Here is a 26115-nt window from a genome sequence, read left to right on the forward strand (position 1 = left end):
TCCGGGGTGCTGTGGCTAGCCTGAAGTGACAGTCCAGGATTTTGAAGCGTAGGAAGGGCTGATGATCTTGATGGATCGGAATGTGTAGGTATGCTTCAGACAGATCCAGGGATGTGAGAAACTCTCCCGGTTGTATTGCCCTTATTATGGAGCAATCCATGCGGAACCGGGGAATCCGCAGGTGACGGTTGACAGACTTGAGGTCCAGGATGGGCCTGAACGTACCCTCTTTCTTGGGGATGATAAAATAAATGGAATAATGTCCAGTATTTATTTGTTGTGGAGGCACTGGGATTATGGCCTCTAGGGCCAGTAATCTGCTCAGCGTAGCCTCCACTGCCACCCTCTTGTAGGGGTCATGGCAGGGGGATTCCACAAACTTATCCAGAGGAAATCCAGGTAGTACCCATCTCGAATGATGGTTAGGACCCACTTGTCTGAAGTTCTCTCGACCCATCTTTGGTAGAATAGGGCAAGTCTGCCCCCTATGGCTTCTTCCTTTGGACGGGTTGGCTGGGGCCTGGACCCCAGCTGGTTCCCCTTCTGTTGTGCCTGTTCCGAAAGGACTGGTTCCTGCCTGTAGGACGAAGTGCTTGATAAGTGTTTCTGTATGGATTGAAGTGCTGTGAATCTCTGCCCCTGGAGGATCGGGGGAAGGGTCGCTGGTTTCTCTTATTCCTGTCCTCCAGTAGCCGCAGCAGTGGGGACTCGCCCCATTTGTCAGCCAGTTTCTCTAGTTCGCTGCCGAACAGAAGGGATCCCTTGAAGGGCATCCTTGTGAGTCTTGTTTTGGAGAACACGTTGGCCGACCAGCTACGGCCCAGGCTGTCATCAGCTGTGGCAGCCTCCTGGCTGCCACAGCTGATGACACTCCTCTAGCTGCGGTGCACACTAGGTCGGAGGCAGCATCCGCGAGGAATGATACAACTGGCTCTATGGCTTCCCCAGGGGTGTTGCTCCTGGTCTGTGATAGGCAGGCACGTGTTACCCACAGTGCAGCAGGCGGCTATCTGTAGGGACATTGCGGCGACGTCAAAGGACTGTTTAAGGATGGATTCCAGACGTCTGTCTTGGGCATCTTTGAGTGCTACACCTCCTTCCACTGGGATAGTAGTGCGCTTCGAGACTGCGCAGACCATGGCATCCACACCTTTGGGCATGTCAGAAGGTCTTTGGCCACCAGGTCCAGGAGATACATGGCTGCCATAGCCCGTTCCCCTTTGAACGCAGACTCTGGAGCAATCCATTCCAGGTCAATTAGCTGTTGGGCGGCTTGTAACAGAGCGAAATGGCGGGAGGTCTGACGGAGTCCCTCTAGCAGGGGATTAGTCTTAGGCTCCCCCAAGGCACTTGTGCCCGGGATAGCAAGCTCCTTCATGCTGTGGGTGACCAGGTCTGGAAGCTCATCTTTGGTGAAGAAGCGTCTCATGGTCTGGTGAGGCTCTGTCCCCGGGGGAGTTCCCCCTCCTCCAGGGGCTCTGACTCCTCCTCCGAGATGTCCGTGTCTCCGTACGTGGGACTTCCGGGTGGTGGATTCACTTCCCTGGGCCTAGAGGGGCCCGGAGTGTAGAGATCCTTTGATGAAGGCTCTGTCTGCATGTGAACGAAGGTGTGCAGACCTTTGAAAAATTCCACCCAGGAGATAGACGCTGGGTCCAAGCTAGGGGGCGCTGTGTCCCTGGGGGGCCCCGTTTGAGGAGGTGTCCCACTGCGAATTGCTAGGTCCGGAGTACTTAATGAGGAGCTAGCACTCAGGCCCAGATGGGACTGACCCTGGGCTTGATCCCCCAGGGCCTCCTCGCACTGGAGACACAGGGCGTCGGTCTCTTCGTGTTGGGCGGCTCTGATGTGGCATGCTGGGCAGAGACCCTGAACCTTGAGCTCCTTTTCCGGCGGTGCCAAGGATATAGGCGCGTAAAATCTCTTATGAGCTCCGGTGCGTCGAATATGTACTCATGGATGGATGTGCGCGCACAAGTTGCAGTTATGCGCCCGGCACAGTAAGCGCAAGTTGCGCGCGTAACCTGTGCGTGCGGTATTTGAGCATGTAATGTTGTGTGCACAAGAAAGGTTGTGCCACAGCTCGCCCTGTGCGCACGGATTGAGACGGTGGGCAGGGAGGCGAACAGGGCCAAAATGGCGACGGCGACTACCTAGGAGGGTCTCCACATGGGATGACCCTTGGATCTAACCGGGGCCTAGCCCTGCTAGGGCGGATCAACCCGGTGGCACTGGTCCCGGCCGGCGACCTGTTCGACTCCTCCAGCTTTGGAGACCGGAGTCTAAACAAGATTTCTATCTTACCTTGTCTCGGCGCTTCCTGGTTTCATTCCGGGCAGTCTCCGGCTGCGGGGGGAGAGGGTAAATATCTTCACCGCCGCGCTCGAGTTTGCACCCACTGCCTCTCAGCCGCACCCAAAATCGGGGGCTAGGTCCCCACTGAGGGTCGATCGCTGGACCGAGGCTCACCTCCGAGGGACCACGGAAATCACCTCAGGAATTCTCAATTGGGGGAGGGACCCGAGGGTGTCATCGCAGGAGAGCGGGGCTCGCTGTTGAGGTAAGTTCTCTTCTTATTTTGGGGTTTTCTCCGTTAAATTTTGTTCTAACGCTGGGAGAGCGTGCAGGTAGTCCCTAACTGCTATGGAGACGGAAAATACTGAAGAGCTGCACTTCCTGCAGGGGTATATGTACTAGGGCTGACGTCAGATTGAAATCTGATCCATCTCCAACTGCTATCAGGAGTACACTATACCCATTGGTCCTGAGTCCATCTGCTACACGCTAGGAAAACTGGCCTTTATGCTGCAAGACCAGATGGATAGATATAATGTCTGGGGCCCGTATTGGACATGGTGAAAAGAAGTCTTGAATGATTAGTGGGTGGATATTTTTCTTCCTTAGGGTTCTGATTTCTTAATGAGGTGCTCTGGGATGCTCAAGATTCTGTAAAATTTGGGCTGGGCTGTGCCATTGACATTTTAAGTTGTTTCTTGGTTTAACGTTTTAAAAGAAATTGAAAAATACAAAGTTAAAAATAAACCTCTCACATCTCAAATTATGTGAAGAACTTACTACTAACACAAATCTCTATATGTAATACGTTTAGTTGCTACAGAATGGCATGTTTCTCAGGTCTTGTGTTATGACCATGGCCACCAGGGAGTGCCTTCTATGGTCCAATGCTTGTACTTGCAGAGTGCAACCAAGTGCACACTTTGCAAAGCTCTGCAGCCTGACAGAAGCAGGGGGACTGGCGGAACCCGCAAAGCAAAGCCCTGTAGGCCAGACAAAGGAGACCTGGTTGTCAGCAAGGATGAAGGTGATAGGGTCAAGCTAGGGAGAGTACCAAGGTTGGGGAAAGAGGTTAAGGCTGGGGACATCTTTGTGAATTTTACTATGTATCGACTAGAACTATTAACAAATCTTCCAAGCCACTTGAATACTAAATAACAGCCCTCGCCTTCTTCGCTGCCATCTCCTTCTCCCCCATGGCCCTCCCTTGCTGCACTTGTATTCCTTCCTCTGCTGCCTTTCCGCTGTTTTCTTTAAGGAGATTTTATTTCAAGTTCTCACTTTGTTTTTGCAACTATGCATTTTATAATCTTGTTTTTATATTACAATCATGTCCATCCCCCATCCTTCCCTGTCATTTCTAAAAGCTCCTTTTACAGCCTGATTCAAGACTTGTCACCCCCTTCCTCATTTCTGTTTCTATGGGCCAAAAAAAATAAAAAAAAACTAGACCAGGCACTTAGTCCAACATTCAGTTCTTTCAGCTATGATTGTGTTATAGTGGTACACAAATAGAATGTGCTACCTGCCCGAACTAAGGATGAACCAAAGCAGCAGCAACATGATTTACACAATGGTGGGAATGACTACAGAAGAATGGCTTAAAACACACACTTAGGTTGCCAGGAATGAAATAAGGAAGGAGGATATTGATTTTAAATTCCAACCAAATTTTTTTTTTTATGGCACTGTTGCCTTAATCTTTCAGTTTATTGTGAAAGGTTAAATTTCAGTAAATTCACAGCACATAAGACAAAGTTAAATTAATATCTGCTATTACACAGCAGGGCACGAATGTATAAAATATTTAAAAATGGAACAGTTGTTTCTAGTGAAGTAGTCCTAATTTAAACAAAATTTTCATAGCATGATAATGATCTTATTTTAGCTGAAGTTAATTTTAATATAGAACTCATTCCTAATGCTTACCTGTATGCGCTTTGGGCTAAAGCTTCTGCACACACCTGCCAGGCATCCCGAGACACTTTCAGCTGTTCAAAGTAGGTTACTGCCTGCAACCATTAGAAAAGAAAATATATTTTAACATAGCAAACATTTTGAAACCAAGCAAAGTTACTACCCAAAGCCTGGAAGGGTGGCTTTTGGAAGACCAGAATGACTTTGGTTCATGAGCTTGGACAGTCCTCCAGATGCTACTTATAGGAACAATGATCATATCTGAGCACTTGCCGCTGTGCGCCAACAGGGAGCACCAAGAGACAGATGCTGTGGAATTTAGATAGGAAAAAAACATCTGGTTTGGCGATCTTGGGGTCTCAATACAAAGGTCAGCTAAGTAGAGTGATACTGTGGAATAAAGAGCAAAGCTAAGCAATTATGGGGCCGATGCAATAAGACACACACACAGCCACATCTCCTGGGCGCCCAATGCTATATTTTAATGAGCTGCTGTGTTAAAAAGGACATGCCGAGGAAGAATTATTCGTCCCTAGCACTCAAATTCATTGGGCACCCTGGAGACGTAGCTATGCGCCCACAAACGCAATGGGCGCTCAATACGAGCATCTGTTTTATCCCACTTCATGTCTATTTCTAGACACCCAATATATACACACAATAGCAAGGGGCAAAGATCAGCCTGGAGCGTGCCTATTATGCGTCCACAATTTTTTCCTCTCTCAAGCCGTTACACATTATACCTTTATTCTTAAAATACCACAAGCAGTAGGTGTTTAAGAATAAAGGTAGGAACCACAGAGGACACTTTTTTTTTTTTTTTTTAAATTTCTCCTGAGCCCTTGAGACTCGCGGATTGATTTAACGGCAGCTCTGGGGCTGGAGCTAAATTTGCCATGTTAAAAAGCGTACACTGTCCACCCAGTGATTTTCTGCATCGGGGGTAACAGCTAATAGCCTCATGTACATGGAATTTACATTTGTTTGGGTGCACATTTTTTACGTGTTAATTTCCTTATTGCTAGTCTAGCATATCAAAACACACGTTCAACCACACGTAAACCTGTGCACTAGGCTGAGCGCAATTTATTGCATCAGCCTCTATGTGTTTACTGCATTTGTCAAAGTCATATGATTAGATTAAGAAATAACCATTTGAAATTATGCTTTACTAATAGAACAGACCTGGGATGAAATATTGAAGATAGCAAGAGTTCCCCCTTTTCTGTCTTTTCAATAAACATGTTTTTGAGCTAAGAAAATGGAAATCACCACATGGTACTCCCTCCAATATGGAGGACCAAAGGACACTTTGTTCTTGAATCTAAGATGGTGGATAGGAAATAAAACGGAAGAAGAAAGTATGTATATTAGTTTGTGTCAGATGATTAATCAGTGTAATCAGGGATTGAGGTATAAATCCCATCCATGATTGGTTCCATGGTGTGATACAAAAAGAAGAGTAAGAAAAAAAAGAAAAGGTGTAAGAAAGTATCAAGAAACTGATTGGCTAGGTATGTGTGCAATGTTAAGGAAAAAGTATATAATGATCTGTCTATGTGATTACAGACAGAGCAACTGCAAGTTATTTTTGTCTATCCGAGATTTGCTTTTATGTGGTTTTATTGCAAAAAGTCAAAAGTACTGGTTTCATGTCAGAATTTCTTGTGCAGCTATTTTGTCTCATTTTGATAGTTGCTCCTGGAGACAATGAGGGACCTGTGAGCAGTTCTATGCTGTTCAGGATTTTTGAAAAAGGCAATAATATGGAACAGTTTACCACCTGAACTAAGATTAGAATCAAATGTGGCATAATTTAAGAAAAAAAATTAAAACCTGGCTATTCCAACAGGTATTTGAGGTTGGAAAAGTATAGTACTAGGACAACAGCAGATATAATGTGAGGATTAATATTATGGAAGCTTATATGTATGAACGAAGTTTTAAAATGAAATTGTATTTTAGTAACTTTAATAAGGTACAAATGAAAGCATTGACCGTCATATTTTTGTTTTATGTTGATGTATTGTCAATTAAATAACTTTACACTTTAACCGATTTGATGGTAATAACCAAATACCAGTATAAAAAAAACTTTTTAAAGAAATAAATAAAAATAAGGGACATTTTCTGAAATACCTTCGTTCAAGACTTGGCACCTACCCCCTTCAACCCAAACTGATTTCAGAGCTCCTGTAACGGCAACTCAGGCAAGATGATGTGGGATTTGTCCCTGCATTGTCACCTATAATCAAATCAGACCAGTAAAGCAACTGAGGAATATCCCAACAAAGCCTGGCCACCAGCATGACTGTGGTCATGTCCATCGGCCTTTTTTAAAGGACAGCTACAAGCTGAACTTGTTCATGCTCATCAAAGACATCATACCCTTCACCCAAAATACTTTTAGCACTCCCTATTATGATCTGTATGGGATATATAGGAGCACATAAGATACAGCTTTAAGAAAATGACTTGTTTCTCAGGTATTGTTTAAAAATTGATGCCAAGTTGAAGGACGACACTTGAAACAAGATAAGATGCTTCCAAGCTACAAGCATTGAACGCAATTAAGTAAGGCAAAAGTTGTGGTAGTCCCAATGAAAAACAAAATAAACTTGGCAAATGTAGACAACAGGTGAAGAAACAAGAAACCTGAAGCAAATATTCTCTTTGGAGCAGCAAATAAACTGAAAAAATTTGGCTAACCTAGTGGCAGTGCTGTGCCATGAAACAGTGCACACTTTGATCCCAAGTTGGGTCTTCCACAGGATTAATTAAAAAAAAAACAAAAAAAAAACCCCACTAAGTTTAGTTAACTTTTCCATGTACCACTCAGCAACTGAGGTTGGAAAGATCATGGCAAACAGCAGCAATATGCGTGATGAAAATATGAGGCATTTGGGGCTGCCTCAGCCCAACTACTAACCATCAAGCAAGGGAAAAGATTCAATCCTCGCCTTGCAGTTCACATTCCAAGAAGAACGAGGAAGACGGCCATCTAGGAGCTACAGAAGTCTGTTAAGTGCTAGACCAGAGTATACCATTCTAAAACTGTGCTATACATTTTCTTTAGAGCCTCAACATAGCTGTATTAGGGTAGATTAGCACTATTCCAGTCAGTGTGGAAGCTGTATGCTGGAGGGGCCTGTTTTTGCATGTAATCAGTTAGACCTCAACAGCCAATATTAGCATGGGCTCCAGCTGAATGCTCTCTCTCTCAGAGAGAGAGAGAGAGAGAGAGAAAACAGAGAAAGGGACAAGGAATAAAAACTATCTGGACTCTATTCCCTCCCACCCTACTATCCCTCACCTACCCCTAGGTCTGCCTTTCTTAAAATATCCAGAGAGCTCTGATAGACTGAGAAACATAAGTATGTAGAGAACTAGTTAAACATATGGGTATACCACAGAGGCAAATTCATTTAATGGCTCTTATTCAGTGCAATAATTGTGGATCTCTTTTCCGAAAACAGACCATCTGGACACTTAGAGCTTGTACCATTGACTGTCTGCAGGTCTTTGCACTAAAAAATGAGTTGGCTGACCTTAGAGAGGAACTGGCTAAAATTAAGGGACCCTTCACTAACACAACATCCAGAAAATCTTCCTCCACTCCTACAAAAGGAGCCAAAAAAAAACAGATGAATCATAGTGGACTCTGGTAGGACAAAACCTATAGTACAGACATCCTCTGTCAATCATACCCACACAAATTGCCTTCATTGCATTGGGCTTCCTGGAAGGCATGGGGAAACCTCCACGGCTCAGAAGTTGCAACACAAAAAGGAACACAACAGGATTAAGGATCAGGTTCCATGTGGTAATCTACTCTAGGTGAATTTATTTATTTGATCCACCCTACATTTTGCAATTCCCAATATGTTCAATGTGGTTTACAATAGCACATACATATTAAAATAAATAAATAAATATCAGTTTATACAAATATATATATTTTAGACCATTCCAAAGCTACATTTCCCTATTCAGTGAATGGCTGAACAAATTACCTTTTGACATGTGGAATGAACATGATTATCTGAAATTTCTGAAAAAAATGAAAAGTTTAAGAATTCCAAATCACCAGAACTACTATATAGAACACTTTCATTCTAGTTTCCTGCAAATAAAATCAATAATTGAAGGGACGGTAAGTAGACTTTGTAAAGATGGAGCGCAAAGAACAATTTGGTATATTCAATCTTTCAACTAACCAATAAGAATTAGAATACATGGTTTTGGTTAAAGCAAGAACCTTAAATTTAATTCTCTGAGATACCGACACCCGATGAAGGTTCCTCATATATGATGTAACACTCATAGCCCAATGTAAACCAAATATATCTCTAAAGCCTTATTTTGAATCAACTGCAGTACATTATTTAAATATTTTGCTAGTCCCAAATTTAAGAAACTACAATAATACAGAGTGGGTGTCCAAGCCTTAGTGTTTAACAATCTAAATTCCTGAACTGGCAATATATTCTTTAAAAGCCTACACAACCACAGTATAGAGAAAATATTTCCCCTTATCTCAGGAGTTACAAAAGGAATCAGGAGACAAGGCTTTATGAACTAAACTTAGTATTTTAAACTTGATCTTGTGAGCTCCTGGTAACCAGTGTAACTCCTGAGATAAGGGGAAATATTTTCTCTATACTGTGGTTGTGTAGGCTTTTAAAGAATGTATTGCCAGTTCAGGAATTTAGATTGTTAAACACTAAGGCTTGGACACCCACTCAATTATTGTCCAATTGAGTGGTGCAAGAACCAAAGTGTTTTCTGTTTTATTGCCGGAGCTATGGAATTAGATTCTTTGCGAGATTTGAAATGTATCCAATTATTTAAAATTTAGAAAACTAGTGAAAACTTTATTTTCAGAAGCTTTTGTTAGGCATTGGTTCTGTTTGTATCTGTAAATCTGTTTTTATTATTAGGCATGTTGATTGTAATCTGCAATGATTTGAAGAAATTGCAGAATATAAGAGAAATAAATAGAACAGTTTTATAAATTTGATCTTTTTAACTTGGGACTTTAAAAGATGAGAATCAATGATTACACCCAAATTACAAGCCTCTATACATTTACATTTATTGAAATGTATGAATTATTTATTAATCACTTAACGCTTCTTTATAATTGTTTTACATTTCTGACAAAGGTAATGTATGCTTTTTAGTATAATTTGATATAATATAATTTAATATAATTTAGTATAATAATTTCAGTTCCTTGTAAACCGGTGCGATATGTATTCTTTACAGGAACATCGGTATATAAAAATTAAAAATAAATAAATAAATAAATAAATAAATAGTATAATTTGTTGATTGTTCTATGTAACGCTCACAGGCGAAGTTATGTTTTATTGTAAACCGGTGTGATTTGTATTTTATACAGGAATGTCGGTATATAAAAATTAAAAATAAATAAATAAATAAGCCCGCCTATAATAAAAAGGTCTGGAACAGCCCTTTGAACCTCTTCATGCAATCAAACAACCGTAGGTCTAGTGAAAAGAAGTTCCACAAGACTGGGGTTGCCACAGAGAAGGCACATTCTCTCGTTACATAGAGCCAAGCAGATTTCACTGAAGAAACATCAAGCAAGCTTGTCTGTCAGGATCTTAATTGTGGAGAAGGTTGATACAGTTTAAAAAGGGCATTGGCCTTGGGCAAGAATCACTATTATTTGAATACAATCATCCCAGTTTTATATTTAATTCGCTGGCATATAGGAAGCCAGAAGGCTCATCAATATGGGAGTGATGTGATCATGGTGTTTGATTCCAGCGAATTAAGCATATGAACATAAAAATTGCCGAGGAGGGGGGGGGGGGGGGGGGTGGAGCCACCACGGGCTAAGATGGCTGCTTGAACTGAGAGCTCCTGCATACCCAAAGCCAGAATCTGCATCCATCGCAGACCATCCCTCCCTTACAGCGGATTTCAGGAGCCCCCACTGTGTCTCCTAACATCTTACAATGGCTTCCAGGCGAAAAGGAGCTGATCTCAGCCAATATTCCTATCTCAAAGGAGGATCGGATAGTGAAGGCCTGGAGCAGACTGATTCTGGGGACAGAGAGGAGGAAATACCATCGGGAGAGCCTCCACAGCAGTCCTCGTCTGTCCCAACAAGAGACAAATTTCGCCAATGGTTTATGGACTTGAGAAAGGACAAGAAGGCTAATAAACAAGAATTGCTGGAAAGAATGGCAGAGATTAGAGATGAAATGGTGGAGATGGGCCACAGGGTGGATGAGTGTGACATTCGTCTGGAAGCCCATGCTGATCAAATTGAAAAGCTAACCACTTGCTGCGATCAGAGGGACAAAAATGAGAATGATATGCTTCTCAAACTAGACGACCTGGAAAACCGGAATCACAGATGTAACCTGCGATTCCAGGGAGTCCCCCGACACAGAAAACTATGCTGACAGCCACGAGGTCGTCCAATTGCTGTGCAAGTTTTTTCCGGTGCAAGCACAAGATAGTATCCCGGAAGCACAGGAGGTGCCGATTGAACTTGAGAGAGCACATCGAACATTGGGCCCCAGGATCAGAAACCAGCCGTAAGATATCATTGCATGCTTTCTCAGATATCCTATAAAGGAAAAAGTGCAGGCCGCAGCACAGAAACAGCAATCCTGGGACGGGGAGGGGCACTCAGTTGCGGTGTATGCTGATATTTCTCCAGGGACCCTAAAGCGACGGCAAGCTTACCAATCTATTACCACCCTACTTCGAAGGGAAAATCATCACTATCAGTGGCTGTTTCCGGCGGGCATCGCAATCTCCATACAGGGCACCACATTCAAAGCTTTTACCCCGGATGAAGCTTCGGCCATTTTGAACAACACAGGCATACAGATACAAGTTACAACTCCGGCAGCGCATCCAGGCAGAACAGAACGCCCGAGGTGGCAGCACGTGGAGAAAGGGGGACAAAGATTGCGCCGGAACGCAGAGCCGCCCACCATCAACTCTACAGAGGGACTTGGGTGATCACTGGATGGCCAGGATCAGGCGTAGATCCCTGATAAGTACACGTGATCTCAGAGACTGTTTGTTCTCCTGTTATTCTTTGTTGTTGAGGGCTTGCTGGCTGTTGTTCTCGATGACGGCTTTAAAGTTATAACTTTTCAATGCAGATGGTGTGCAGATTGGGGGGGGGGGGCTGGGTCTGTGATATAGAAAGTTTTATATGAGGGTATAGGGGCATCTGTTTGACCACTATTTAGTGGTTTCTGACCCCAGCTGCAGAAGCAGGAAGGCCATGAAATCATGGCATTCACATGGGGGGGGGGAAGGGGGGGGGAGTAGGCTGGATAGGAGGAGATTTTCTTATAACTTTGGGAGGAGGAATAGGCAAGGTATAAGCAAAGCCCTACCAACGAGCTGGTGCACTATAAAGGCCAGGAACGCTAGCGGCTGGGTTGCCAGTTCGCTGGTACAATCTCTTAGTCATAACATGCAACATGAGGTGTCCTCCCCAAAACTTTGGACATTAAAATAGTATTATGGCATTTCATTGTTTCTCCTTAAATGTAAAGGGCCTCAACTCACCCCGGAAACGACACTTAATAAGGCAAGAAGTACAGCAAGCCGGGGCCCCCATTATTTGCCTACAAGAGACTCATTTGAAAAGAAGGTATGAGCACCTCCTGGCTTGGCCCGGCTATACCTATCGTTTTTTTCCTCAGCCGCTAGCAAACACAGTAAATATGCGGGAGTAGGTATCCTTTTTAAACAGGGCTTTGATTATGTAATACAAAAACATGTGGAAGACGAACAGGGCAGATTCATACTGGTCAAGTTTCAATATAAAGGGGAATTAATCACTATACTGAATGTTTATGCACCTAATACCGATCAGAAGGGCTTCTATGAGCGTACTGACAGACTCCTTGACCGGGAGGGGGAAGGGACGGTAATACTGGTCGGGGATTTCAGTTTAACTCTTAACCCTCAACTTGATAATTCTGGAGGGAGTGGGGCGAGCAGTCCTCATAGGAAACGGTTGCAAGCCCTGATTTGTAAATGGCATTTATTAGACATTTGGAGGTAGAGGCATCCGCATGCTAGAGATTACACTTACTTCTCTGCACCACACCAATCCTATTCCCGTATTGATTATTTCTTGATTGATCGCAAGGTGGCTGGGAGGGTGAGGAAGGTGGTTATCAATTCCATCACATGGTCCGACCATGCCCCCGTAGTTTTGGAGTTAGACCAAGCAGAAGGGGAGGGAGTTTACCGTCCTTGGAAGCTAAATGATTCCCTACTGGCTGACTGCAATTATTGCAAGGTGTTGCAAGAGCATATAGATACCTATTTACAAATCAACCATGGGAAACCTGTGCTCCTTTGGGATTGCCTAAAGGCTGTGGTTCGAGGCCATCTTATCTCACGTGGCATGTATGTTAAAAAACAAAAACAGATGGCTAAGCACAAGCTGTTAATGGAAATCGATACTCTCGCTGCCACACATAAACAGACACTATCCAAGCACATTTATGCCAAGTTACAAAGAGCTAGGTATGAGCTCCAGGTGCTAGAGGACTCCGTTTTGGCTTCCAAAGTGGCTCTGATCACTCAGGAAAATTTTGAATGGGGGAACAGATCGGGGAGGCTCCTCACTCGATACCTGAAACACAAACAGGCCCAAAATCAAATTACAGCAATCAAAAGCACAGAAGATATTCTAATTACATCCCCACCGGATATTAGAGTTAGGTTCCAACAGTTCTACGGCGCTCTATACGAGGCGAAACGCACTATTACTGTAGGTCAAATTGACGTGTATTTAGGGGGCTTGCAATTGCCAGTTCTCACTGAGGACGAATGTGCCTTTCTAGATAGGGATATTACCCCTGAGGAACTCCAGCAGGTCATAAGGGACTTGAAAGCTAACAAGGCGCCCGAGCTGGACGGTTTCACCCCGCAATTCTATAAAAAGGTGACGCCAGCGGTGGTTCAGCCTCTGACAGATTTTTTAATTCCCTGGGCTCGGGACAATCCCTTAGACCGGGAACGAACGTAGCCGGCATCACTATCCTGGGTAAGCCAAGGGAGAGCTTACCAAATGCGGTTCTTACCGCCCAATTTCCCTTATCAACGTGGATCTCAAACTATTGGCTAAGATCATGGCAACTCGTCTGAACACCACTATTGCTAGGCTTATTCACACAGACCAGGCGGGATGGTGGTGGATAACATTCGAAAAATAGTGGACTTAATAGAGAGGGTCCAGGGACAGGAGACCCCAACTGTACTGTTGTCGATAGATGCAGAAAAAGCCTTCGACATGGTACATTGGGATTTCTTATTCAGCACTTTGAAAGTTATGCGATTTGGCCCACAATTTTTAAACTGGCTCTCCCAATTGTATCACAAACCGCAGGCCAGGGTGAAGGTCAATGGTGTTTATACGGAAACATTCCAGATCAACTGTGGTACTCGGCAGGGGTGCCCCCTCTCACCCTTACTGTTTGCACTCTTCCTAGAGCCCTTGGCCATCCGGGTCAGGAAGAATCTCCTCATTTAAAGGAGTCCCTATCGGTGAGTCTGACTATAAAATATCGATCTTTGCCCTTGATGTCCTGTTCGCTTTAACACACCCATCCCAATCCCTAACAGAAGTCCTTAATGAACTACATGCTTTTGGTGGGGTGTCAGTTTCTCATTAAATGAGGATAAATCTGAAATCCTTAACATTAACGTCCCTGCAAGTGAACTCTCTAGTTTAAAAGCTTCATTTCCTTTTCAATGGGCTCCAAAGAAGATTAAGTATCTAGGTGTCTATATTAGCAATAATTTATCTGAATTGTTTCAGATCAATTATCCCCCCCTTATACGGAGAATATTTGGGGACTTAGACAGGTGGTCGGCACTGAACCTATCCTGGTTTGGCAGGATAGCGTAGGTCAAGATGAACGTCCTTCCGAGATTAGGCTCTCTCTTTCAAGCCCTGCCAATAATTGTTCCGCCTATTGCTCTCAAGTGATAGCAACACAGAATCTTCTCCTATATATGGAGAAGGCAGCCACCTCATATCTCAATTATTATACAGGCACAAACTAAAGGGTGGACTGGGAGTTCCCAATTTTAGTTGGTACTACGCTGCAGCTCAAATGAGGGCTATTTTTGACTGGAATAGGATCAGAGAGCAGAAACAGTGGGTAACCTTAGAATAGTGTTTAATTGGAAGAATGCCACTCCGTTCGTTATTGTGGCAACCCCGACAGTCATGGCTCCTGATACGGAACATTCCGTTGGCGACCCAAACTACTTTGGGGGTGCGGGAATTATGGAAAGAGAGGCTGGTGGGAAACAGGAATTATTTTTATAGTTCCTATATATATGCTAATAATAGATTTCCCCCCCGGCAGACAGAACAAAGCCTTCATCCAGTGAGAACGTTTAGACTTGAAATATCTGTTCCAATTCTGGACAGGAGATGGAATGTCTTCCTTCCCTATATTACAGGACTTACACGACCTATCGGGTGGGGATGTTTTCCCATACCTGCAGCTTAGACACTTTTTCCACTCGGAACAGGTGAGCCAAGAGTTAAGGCAAGGAAAGACACAAATGGAAAATTGGTGCAATCAGGCTGATAAACTCCGTAGGGCAATTTCACAGGTATATAATTTTATAAATAGGGACCCCTCGCAGAAACCGGCATATATGAAAGCATGGGAGGATGATCTTGGGAAGGAACTCTCAGAAGCCACCTGGGATTCAGTCTGAATACCAAGAAGAGTTCCCCCTACACGTCTCTAGCTGAAAATAGCTATAAAATTCTCTTACGATGGTATTATTCTCCAGCACGGATTCATAAATTTCATTCCTCACAGGATCCCTGTTGCTGGAAGGGTTGTGATCAAATTGGTACCTTCTACCACATGTGGTGGTCCTGCCCATAGGTCACAGAGTATTGGTCGAGCATATCCCACATCATTCAGGCCGTTACTAGGGAACGGGTAGAGTTGCTGCCAGAGACTACCCTTTTGAATCTACCTACTGAACTCCCACGAGCCTTGGAAGGGATAGCACGCTTAGTCATAATGGCGGCAAGGTGCACACTCGCATCTCACTGGAGATCTAATGCCCTTCCTACGAATACAGAGGTCCGAGCGAGGTTATCAAGGCTTTGTCATCTACATGAACAGGCTTCAGCGGGAAGGTTTGGGGGATCACACCACAAACACACATGGTATCTCATACGCAATTGGCTTCAAAGGGGTGCCAGTGGGGACACGGATGCCTTGCCTTAGCTCTACTACTACTTACTAGCAGGTGGCTGAGCTTTACCTTTTCGATGCTCTATAGGGTTTACAAAATTTCTCTACTCGTAGCTGAACCATCACAGCTCTACTCAGGAGGGGGTAAAGGGTGGGAGTAAAAGGGGTAATGAACCATATTGTTGAGAACGAATGTAACTATTTTGTACAAGTTATTGACACCATGTTCTACAATGTTTTTCAATTTCTGTATTGTGTGCTTAAGTTCTCAATAAAAATATAAATTAAAGGAAAAAAAAAGAGAAAATATAAATTGCCATAATGGGTCAGACCAAGAGTCCTTCAGGCCCAGTATCCTGTTCTCAACAATGGCCAATCCAAGTCATAAGTACTTGGCAAGTACCCAAACATTAAATAAATCTCAAGCTACTACTGCTTATTAATTAATAGCAGTTTATGGATTTTTCCTCTAGGAACTTATCCAAACCTTTTCTAAATCCAGTTACATTAACTGCTGTAATCACATCCTCTGGCAATGAATTACAGAGCTTAACTATGCACTGAGTGAAAAAGAACTTTCTTTGGTTTTAAATGAGCTACTTGCTAACTTCATGGAGTGCCCACGGTCCTTCTATTATCTGAGAGAATAAATAACCGATTTACATTAACTTTTTCAAGTCCTTTCATGATTTTGTAGACCTCTATCATATCCCCCCCTCAGTCGTGTCTTCTCCAAACTGAACAGCTCTAACTTTAGCCTCACCTCATAGGGCAGCTGTTCCATGCCACTTATCAATTTAGTGTTTGGGTAATTGCCAGGTTCTTGTGGCCTGGTTTGGCCTCTGTTGGAAACAGGATGCTGGGCTTGATGGACCCTTGGTCTGACCCAGCATGGCAATTTCTTATGTTCTTATGTATTCGCCCTTCTCTGCACTCTCTCAAGTGCAACTATATCTTTTTTGAGATGCGGTGACCAGAATTGCACATGGTATTCAACATGCTGTCTCACTATGGAACAAATCAGAGACATTATGACATCCATCGTTTTATTTGCCATTCCCATAATTCCTAACATTGTTTGCTTTTTTGATTGCCACAGCACACTGAGCCGACAATTTCAATGTATTGTCCACTATGACGCCTAGATCAGCAGAAGCTGTAGGGGCTGTAAAGAAACATCTGGTCAACATAAGTAGAGGCTATTACAATAATCAATAAGTGGAAAAATGGATGCCTATACAATAGTGCGAAGATGAGATTCATGAAGCATTTTCTTTAGGCCAGAGACGATACATAGTTTAAAAAAAAACTCATGTTTAATGACTGTTTTAATGTGTAAATGAAATGACAGATACTACGTAACATAATCCCCTAGATTTCTGACACATTTTTGGATAGGGATCACATGGTTATCAATGCTAAATGATGAGTGCCAGAAAGCAAAGTGGACACTATGAATTGAAAGAAGTTCAGTTTTTGCCATGTTAAGAGATAATTTATTGTAGTGCAGCCAAGTTTTGCCTAGTATATAGACAAATTATAAACTGGATGTCATCCACATAGATTTTATAAGTCACTCAAACTGGCAAGGATTTTATAAATAGGAGCAAGGTAAATATTAATACTGAAGAAAGAAGAGCCCTGTGGGACTCCAGTTTTAATACATGAGTATAATAAAAACTCATTTTAATCTTAATCTGCTGATAGCAATTTTGAAGGTAGGAAGTAAACCAGTTTAAAATCACGCTGCAGGAATAAGGCATGATCGACAGTGTTAAATGCTGAAGAGCTATCAAGAGAGACAAGTCTGTATTGAGGGCCACTGTCAATACCTCTTCTAAATTTGTCAGTAAGGGAAAGCAATGAAAGTTCAGCACTCATGGCATGCCTGAATCCAAATTGATGAGGATCAAGCAGCTCATGTCCCTCAATGTGATCTGTATGTTGTTGCAGAACAGCAGACTCAAGAACTTTGGAAAGAAAAGGCAGAGATGAAATGGATCTATAATTATTTGGATCTGTCCTGTCAAGATTGCCCTCTTAAAAAAAAAAGCCACACTGTCACTATTTTAAGGTAGTCAGGAAAAGAACCTTCATCCCAGGACAGGTTAATAATGGTGGCAACGATAGAGAAGAGCAAATCCCTAACTACTTAGAAAAGAGCCAGAGAACAAATTACTAGATAGGCACATGACATTGTTCATATTATCAATGATTCAACTTCGCAACTTGAAAGGTTAGAAAGAGAACTCCAAGACGGAATCATGTTGATTTGGGGGGGGGGGGGGGTGTGCCACATAGGAACATTGGAAAAGCTGAGACTCAGCTTTTCTATTTTCGAATTAAAGTGCATGAGAAAGGACTCAACAGAAGGTACATCAAGTGCGCTAGAATTGATGATGAAAGAACTAGTTAATATTTTTGGTACAGAGAATAATGCCTTAGGATTATAGCCAATATCTCTAATCTGTTTAGCATAAAAATTCTTTTTAGCCTCCAAAATTTGTGGTTGATATGTAGTCAAAAAACTAAGTGCGAGTTCTGGGGTACGATGTTTATGCCAGCTTCACTCACATTTCTGTAAAGATTGCCTAGTCGACTTGAGAGCTGGAGTCAGATAAAGTTGAGCTTGCTATTTCTTTGCACTAGGTAATCTGAGGGAAGCCAATGTATCTAACACAGAAATAAGAGTGGAATCACAAAGAGCCAGGTGTGTGTATCCTATCCATGGCTAAATTAAAGAGTAGCAGAGAAATGAGACTAGTGAAATGTGTACTGTTAATATGGCCGCGACAAGGTAAAAACAGAGAATATCACTAGAGGGTAAAAATGAAAATTTGCTATAAGGAAACTGATCAATGCATGATTGGATCAAGGAACATTAACACAGAAATAGAGTTTGAACTATGATTTTTGAGGGATACATTGACAAATACTAAATCTAAAGTATGATTGAGCCTATGAGTGGCTAAATGAATCAACTGACACCCTCCCAGCGATGAAAGAATATATTGAGAAAAGCGTGGGGATACATCAACATTCTTAAAGAGTTACCAATATTTCTATTAGATGGCAAAATAGAAGGTGCAGAATACACATTAAAAAATTGCTGCTGGACAGACTAAATAGGCCTTTCGTTTTTTTATTTGCTGTCATTTACTATGTTACTATGTTAATTTAGTTTACCACCAGACACCTATGTGTAAACACCCCCTCTCCAAATGGGAACACAAATTTCACAATAGAATGCATATAATTTCTTCTGCAGGCATTTATTTACGAGACTACTCCTTCCTGGAACAAAAATAGGACTCATCCAATTCTCAATTATCTCCTCCATTTGATTCATATCCCACCTTTCAGGCACTTCAAAGCAAATTGCATTGTTACTGTAGGTATTTTCCTGTCCTCAGAGGGCTCACAGTCTAAGTTTATACTAAGGCAATGAAAGGTGAATTGACTTGCCCAATGGGTCAACAGAAACTCACAGCTGAAAGGAGTTAAAAATAATTTAGATGTGTCTGTTGAGCAATTTGTAGAGTCAGTGAGGCCCAGAAAAGTGGAAGCAACTATGTCAAATTAGAAAAGGCCATTATGGTGGAAAACAACTTTATAGGATATATTAGGGAACATAAGTGTACATTAAAGTTGCCTCACTTTCCTACTGACAGATAACCAAATTGATGAGCATGAAATTGGAATATGCATCAGAAGACAGTGCGGTTGATGAAGAGATTCCACTTCCTTTCACACCTCATATAATGGATGACAGGGGGATTACAGATATGGCTCTAAGAGAGGGCACCTTATTCAAACACAACCACCAAAGAGGTAAGCATCCTCTTTGTCTGGATCTCCACCCTCCTGCTTCACCTGAATCATTCCAAAGAAGTAGGCAGTGTCCTGGAATGGTTTTTGTGAGAGATGGCCCTAAAGCAGAATCTAAATTATTATTGGATTTATGTAAGCCTGCAAATGTTTATTTCCAAATTTATCAACCGCCTATCCTACAAAAGCTATAAGTTTACACAAGTCACCAAAACATTAAAAGCTTTAGTAAACACCAGGCTTTACATTGCTTCCGAAAGGCAGCAAGATCATCCACTGCCCTATTAGTATAGGGCAGTGATGGCTAACCTATGACACGCGTGTCAGAGGTGACACGCAGAGACGTTTTTGCTGACACGCACAGCGTTTCATGGACTATCGGGAATTTTTTATTTTTTTTTTAATCGGCTGTGCCGACCCTTTAAAATTAAGTTTTTAGTATCCCCCCACCCTCCGGACCCCTCCACCCCCCCTCCCCAATGCCCCCGGGCGCAGGGAGGCTCATTCGGCGCAGCGATAGGCAGGGCCATGGTGACGTGAGCCGAAGAAACAGATCACATTTAAATGCGCTGATGCTCCTCCTCCTTCCTGCCTGTGCAGCCCTGGAAGTAAACGTTGCCGGAGCCGCTTGGGCAGGAAGGAGGTGAAGCATCAGCGCGTACAGAAGAGGAGCAGCACTTGTGCTTATGGGCCGCCGCGAATTCCAAGTCACAGCGGCCCGAGAAGAGGAAGAGGCCCGGTAGCAGGGCCACCACGGCCCGAGAAGTTCAGGGCCGCTGCAGGGCCCCATCCTGCGGCGACCCACGAAGAGGAGGCCCAGAGGTGAGAGAGAGGCTGAGGGTCTGTAGAGTGTGTGTGTGCGTGCGTGTATGAGATGAGTTGAGAGATTGTGTTTGAGAGTGAGGACCTGAATGTTTGCAGAGACAGCATGTGCTTGAGCAAGACAGCATGTGGGAGAGAGAGAGAGAGAGCCTGTGTGTGAGAGTCAGACAGCATGTGCCAGTGAGAGCCTGTGTGTATGAATGATTGTAAGAGAGAGCATGTGCCAGTGAGAGACTGTGTGTATGAATGATTGTATGAGAGAGAGCATGTGACAGTGAGAGCCTGTGTGTATGTGGGAGAGAGAGAGAAATGCATGTGAGAATGAGAACCTGACTGTGTGTTTGAGGGAAGAAGATGGAGAGAAAAGAAACAGAAAAAAAGACAATATAAAAGGAATTGGCAAAAAAAATAAGAAAGGGAAGGTGGAAAAAAAAAAGCCTGTGACCAACCAATTAGAAAACTAAGATCAGACAGCAAAGGCAAAAAAAAAATATAGATTACTTTTTAGTGATTGGCACATGTAATCTTTGGGAATGTGCAAGAATAGCACTTTCTCTACGGATCTCACAATGTACGAGATCAGCATGGAGAAAGTGGAAGCCCACAGGGCCTGCACAGAGGAGGCAGCAGAATGGACTTCAGTGTCAGTAGCAGCAATCGGCACCTCCCCAATAGCCATGTGGCAGCAGTGACAGTGGCAGCAGAGGAATGAGAGAGGCTCTGAGGTTGCTGGCAAAAGAGAGGGGGGGGTCTGCCTTTAGTGTGCATGTGTATGAATGGGACTCTGCCTGGGGGTGTATGTGTGTGAATGCATGGGTGCCTGCCTGAGGGTGTGTCTGTGTATGAGAATGAATGGGTGTCTTCCTGGGGTTTGTATGTGTGAGAATAGGTGCCGGCCTGTGTCTGGTGTATGTGTGTGTGTGTGTGTGTGAATGCATGGGTGCCTGCCTGGGGGTCTGTGTGTGTGTGAATGCATGGGTGCCTGCCTGGGGGTCTGTGTGTGTGAGAATGAATGTGTGGATGCCTGGGGGATGGGGAGGGAGTGGTGTGAAAATGAATGGGAGCCAATAAAAGAAACCGACTGACAGATGAAGTTTGTAACGCTTGCTTGGGCTTGAAGTGTACGAAATGCCAACCTTCAATTGAAGATTTAGCCAATGAAATTCAGCAACAAAAAAGTCACTAAGCAGGTAAGGTAAAGAATTATTTGTTTTTGCTTTATTAATAAATACAGTACATATATTAAAATTATAAATGTTATTAATTAGAGCTACAAATATCACAAAATTATGGATTTTTCTAGAAGTGACACACCACCCGAGTTATGCTCGGGTTTTTTATGAATTTTGACACACTGAGCTCAAAAGGTTGGCCATCACTGGTATAGGGAAATGTGTAACGAACTGTTGCGATCTATACCACCTGCTAAAGGTGATCAGCAGGCTCAATATATAGCTGTTACACATCATAAGAGTTGGCCATGAGACTAATGCCACAGCCAAATACAAAATGTCTGAGCAACATTTGATAGATTATACAACTAATGTGGGAGAACACCTGACACACACACACACACACAGAAGGACCACAACGTAGCCTTCTTGCAGACTTTAAAGCAAAACTTAGCACTCGAGTTGTGCTATGGGCCACTAATCATCTCTCAGGAGACAGGATGGCTCCAGGTTTGGACAAAACGTAGCAGTGAAGAGGCTACAGTCTTTCAGTCTCCCAGCTGAATTTGGGGCAAAGATACACCAGTCATGCTTTATGCTCCTATTCTGCTTCTCCTCCTCAGGGTTCACAGCTTCCTTCTAGATCTTATGCTCACGCACAGCCAGCCATGAGAACTACTAGATACACATGCACGGGCAAGCAGGCCCCCCCCTCCATCCTGCTACCCTTACCCCCATGCACGGGTAAATTCTGAAAAATGTTAACCTGCTTTTTTTTTCAATTTAAATATTATTAAATACATATTAAAACATTTATACACATAAGAAAGATGAAAATCTGCTAAGTGATGCACACAAACTCCAATGCAACCCATTCTCCCTCATAGTAAGACATAAAGGTTCTATATGAGTATATAAAATGAAAAAAATACATTAAAAAGTACAAAGATTTCAACCAAAGCAAATAAGGCTTCAATATTTTCAAACTTCTCAATTGTACTCTGTAATCATAATCGATATTCCTATGTAAAGAAGGAATAAATAGATGATAGAGCTGGAATCTCTGGGCTTTTCCAGAAAGCTGACAACATGCATCATGCAGCAATATTAATCTGTGATAATACTCAATAGCAAGGTCATCACATTAGAGCAGGAAAACTTAGAAGAAATATCCTAGGGTTTCTAGGAAGAGACACAAATAATATTTTTAATCAACTTAATAATCATATTCCAATATTTCTGAATTGAAGGACACCCCAGTAGATATGAAATAGGGTGTCTACTCCATCACACTGATATCAACATCCTGACTGGGCATCAGAATAAATTTTTGAAGTCTCTCCAGAGTAAGACACCACCGAAACAATTTATATCGATTCTCGACTAGTCAGGTGGAAACAGAACTCCTCTCCACCAACAAGAAACAAAAATCCCAAGAAGTTTCCTCCAGGTTCTCCCAAATTTCTTTTTCCGCCCAAATCATATGCCAAGGTTTAGCAGATAATTCCCCAATCAGTGTGGCATAGAATTTCAAAATTACCCCCCTGGTGGTACTTGCCTTCTCAAAATAATCCGCCAAAAGAGTTTTGCCCTTCATAAGATAAGTTGTAATCAACTTCATTTTCATAAAATGATGAAACTATAAATAGGGAAAGCTATCTAGATTAGTCAGCTGAAACCTCCCTTGAGGTCTTCAAAATTCAGTATTCATGCGTTGCCCCAAAACTAACCTAAATGAAATAACCCCAAGTCTTCTCATCTCTGAAAATCAAATGAGTCAAGCCCAGATGAAAATGTCTGTTAATCTTAAGGGAAAACTACAGAAAACTCCCTCTCACCCACCAAAATAACCTTTCAAAAATCTCACAGTCGCATAGTCAAGAAAGTGAAGACAAAAAGGAAACAAAATACATATACCGTATTTTTCGCTCCATAAGACGACACGTTTTTCCCCAAAAGTGGGGGGAAAATGTCTGTGCATCTTATGGAGCGAATATAAAAAATAAAATTGAATTAACTACAACCCCCACCCTCCTGACCCCCCCAAGACTTGCCAAAAGTCCCTGGTGGTCCAGCGGGGTCCCAGGAGTCATCTCCCCCTCTCGGGCATTCGGCTGCCAATAATCAAAATGGCGCTAGTGGCCCTTTGCCCTTACCATGTGACAGGGGATATCGATGCCATTGGTCGGCCCCTGTCACATGGTAGGAGCAATGGATGGCCCACGCCATTTTTTAAGATCGTAGTTTAATTAAATTTGAAGGATTGGGGTTTGGTTTTTTTTTTTTTCACGAAATAGCACGATAAAAGTTTTCTGGTCTGGGGAGTGGATCGAAATGGCCCTCCCCAGACCCGAAAATGAAACAGGGATGAAAAAAAAATTGCACACCCCTAATTTTAATGCTGGAAACGGACGCTCTGGGAACAGAGCCAGTTTAGACACCATTTTGTTGTTTTTTTAATTTTCCCCCTCTGAACCCTAGGTGCGTCTTATGGAGCGAAAAATATGGTAATTTCTTAGGAAGCCACACTAAAATTTAACTGGAACTTCACTTACAAAGGCATGTTCAATTCAGGCCCATCATATGCCATTCCCTTCCTTGTGACAATCTATTACTACCTTCAGCTGAGAAAAGAAATAATGCATCTTTATTTCATGAACACCCAGCCCACCCATCATCTCCACCTCCAAATAAAGCCAAAAATATATCTGCAAACTTTTCAAAACTTGATTTGGTACAAATATGGGCAGAGTTTACTCAGTTTTAATAGTATCAAACAATTCCCAAACCTATCTTTGATTTTAATAATCCAATTTAAGCAGTTTGAACTTATATTTCTGGGCTAATAACTTGCAAGCTTTATTACTATATTCAAAATTTTGTTTAGTGGGATCTAGGTAATGTGAGATTTCTTCAAAAGTAAGCAAACGCAGCGAATTTCTAGCCAAGGATTTTAATGTAAACACTGCAAGCGCTTTCAATTTATCAAGTACAAACTTACAGGGTCATTCATCAAAATGCGTTAGGGCCCTAACGCCCACGATAACACCATAATGCATGCGTTATTGCATCTTGAAATGCGTATGCAAATGTTTTAATTTTAGTCAAAGGGGAGGAGTTTGGGTGGGGTTTATGAAAATGAAGGATGTTTAATGTTGCGTGTGATAGCACAACACATGTTATCTTATATTTTAGCGCTGGAAAAAACTACACCTTTCTTCCTGAAGTTAAGCTGTGCGATACATATCGCAAATTCCATTTTGGGCAGGAAAAGAGAGAGATAAGTGAGAGTGAGAGAAAGACTGAGATGGCACACAGTCAATTATTTATGCCACATAGGAGGGTCAATTAGTAACTTGAGGTGAGGTTTTTGTGGTGGTCTAGGGTTTTGGGGCCAGTTTTACATTCATACATTTTAGAAAGAACACTTGTGATTCTATCCACATTTTTACAAACTATGAGACACCTTGGGCCAAATGAGTCCCCAATTTAGATTGCATCACAAAATGGTGAAGCTGCAAATAGGGAAAAACAGCATTACCAGGAAGATCATATTTAGATTGTAGTGCAGAAAACCAGAGCGCCCCCACACGTTCCCATCGTAAAATCCAATGAGACTGCCATGCTCGAAAAGCTGGGTTCAGCAAGGCAGGCAGGAAATGATGATTATAAAATAAAGATGTACTATAATGGTAATCCCTTGATCCAACTAAAAAAAAAAAAGACCACCACTTGGTCCATACTGTTAAAGAAAGAGACAAAGATGGAGATACCGTTTGAGGAATTCTCCAGGCATTTTTAGGTTGCCAAATTAACAGTAAAGGTGGAAGTGTACCCAAAATTGCCTGCGTCAAAACACAAGGTTTTTGATTGTGTAAGCGGTGTCAATCAACCATGGCCCGAAGATTGGAAGCCACATAGTACCATGACATATTAGGAGCCTCATATTACCATGCCATATTAGGAGCTCCTAATCCACCCCTTGGTTTGGCTAGAAATAAAACCTGCCTAGCCACCCTGGAAGGTTTTCCCTGCCAGATAAATCTCATCAATCTGTTGTGCCAAGCTTTCAATGTAACGGCTGGTATTCCCACTGGTAGTGCCTGGAAAAAATAGCTAATTTGAGGCAGAACATTCATCTTGACCGTGGCTATTCTACCCAGCCATGAGATATGATAGCAATCCCATTCCTCAAGATCCTTATAAATTCGAGCCATTAAAGGGGGATAATTTAACTGAAAAAGATGCTCCCTGTGATCTATAAAGACCCCAAGGTATTTAATTTTGCGACTAGCCCATTTAAATGGCTATTTCCCCCTAAGTACCCCCCTCCCTCTCGCTGGAGACCTTGATATTAAATCTGACTTATCCCAGTTAATCCTAAACCCAGAAACAGAGCTAAAATATTCCATTTCTCGCACGGAGGCTGGGAGTGACTAAGGGATTCATTAAGGTAAAAAGAACATCATCCACAAATAAAGATAGCTTGGAGGAAAAAGCCCCAATTGTGATACCTGTGATATCTGGATTAGCGCGAACCCTAGTGGCAAAATGACTCAAAAAAAAATAGCAAAAAGGAGAAGGGACAAAGAACAACCTTGTCTCGTGCCTCTACCCACTGAAAACAGATCCAAATAGCCCCCCATTTACCTTAATGCAGGCTCTAGGATTAGCATACAATTGTCGAAGCCAATGGAGAAAAACATTCCCCGAACTGCATCTTCCCCAGGATTTTTAATAAAAAAGGCCAATGAACTAAATCAAACGCTTTCTCAGCATCTATGGGAAGAAATATAGGGGAATATTCTATTTTTTCACCCACCACATTATGT

General features: G+C 42.6%; 1 protein-coding gene across 5 annotated transcripts in view; it reads right to left on the reverse strand.

Annotated features, from left to right (window-relative positions):
- XPOT (exportin for tRNA) overlaps positions 1 to 26115 on the reverse strand; it is a 296178-nt gene that overhangs the window by 262047 nt on the left and 8016 nt on the right. For all 5 annotated transcript variants that reach the window (XM_029615696.1, XM_029615695.1, XM_029615692.1 and 2 more), the window contains one exon: positions 4225 to 4307. In XM_029615696.1, the coding sequence (XP_029471556.1) occupies positions 4225 to 4307 (83 nt within the window). Of the gene's footprint in view, positions 1 to 4224; positions 4308 to 26115 lie in introns of those variants that run through there.

The sequence above is a fragment of the Rhinatrema bivittatum genome, chromosome 9, assembly GCF_901001135.1.
Source record: "Rhinatrema bivittatum chromosome 9, aRhiBiv1.1, whole genome shotgun sequence".
NCBI classification, from domain to species: Eukaryota; Metazoa; Chordata; class Amphibia; order Gymnophiona; family Rhinatrematidae; genus Rhinatrema; species Rhinatrema bivittatum.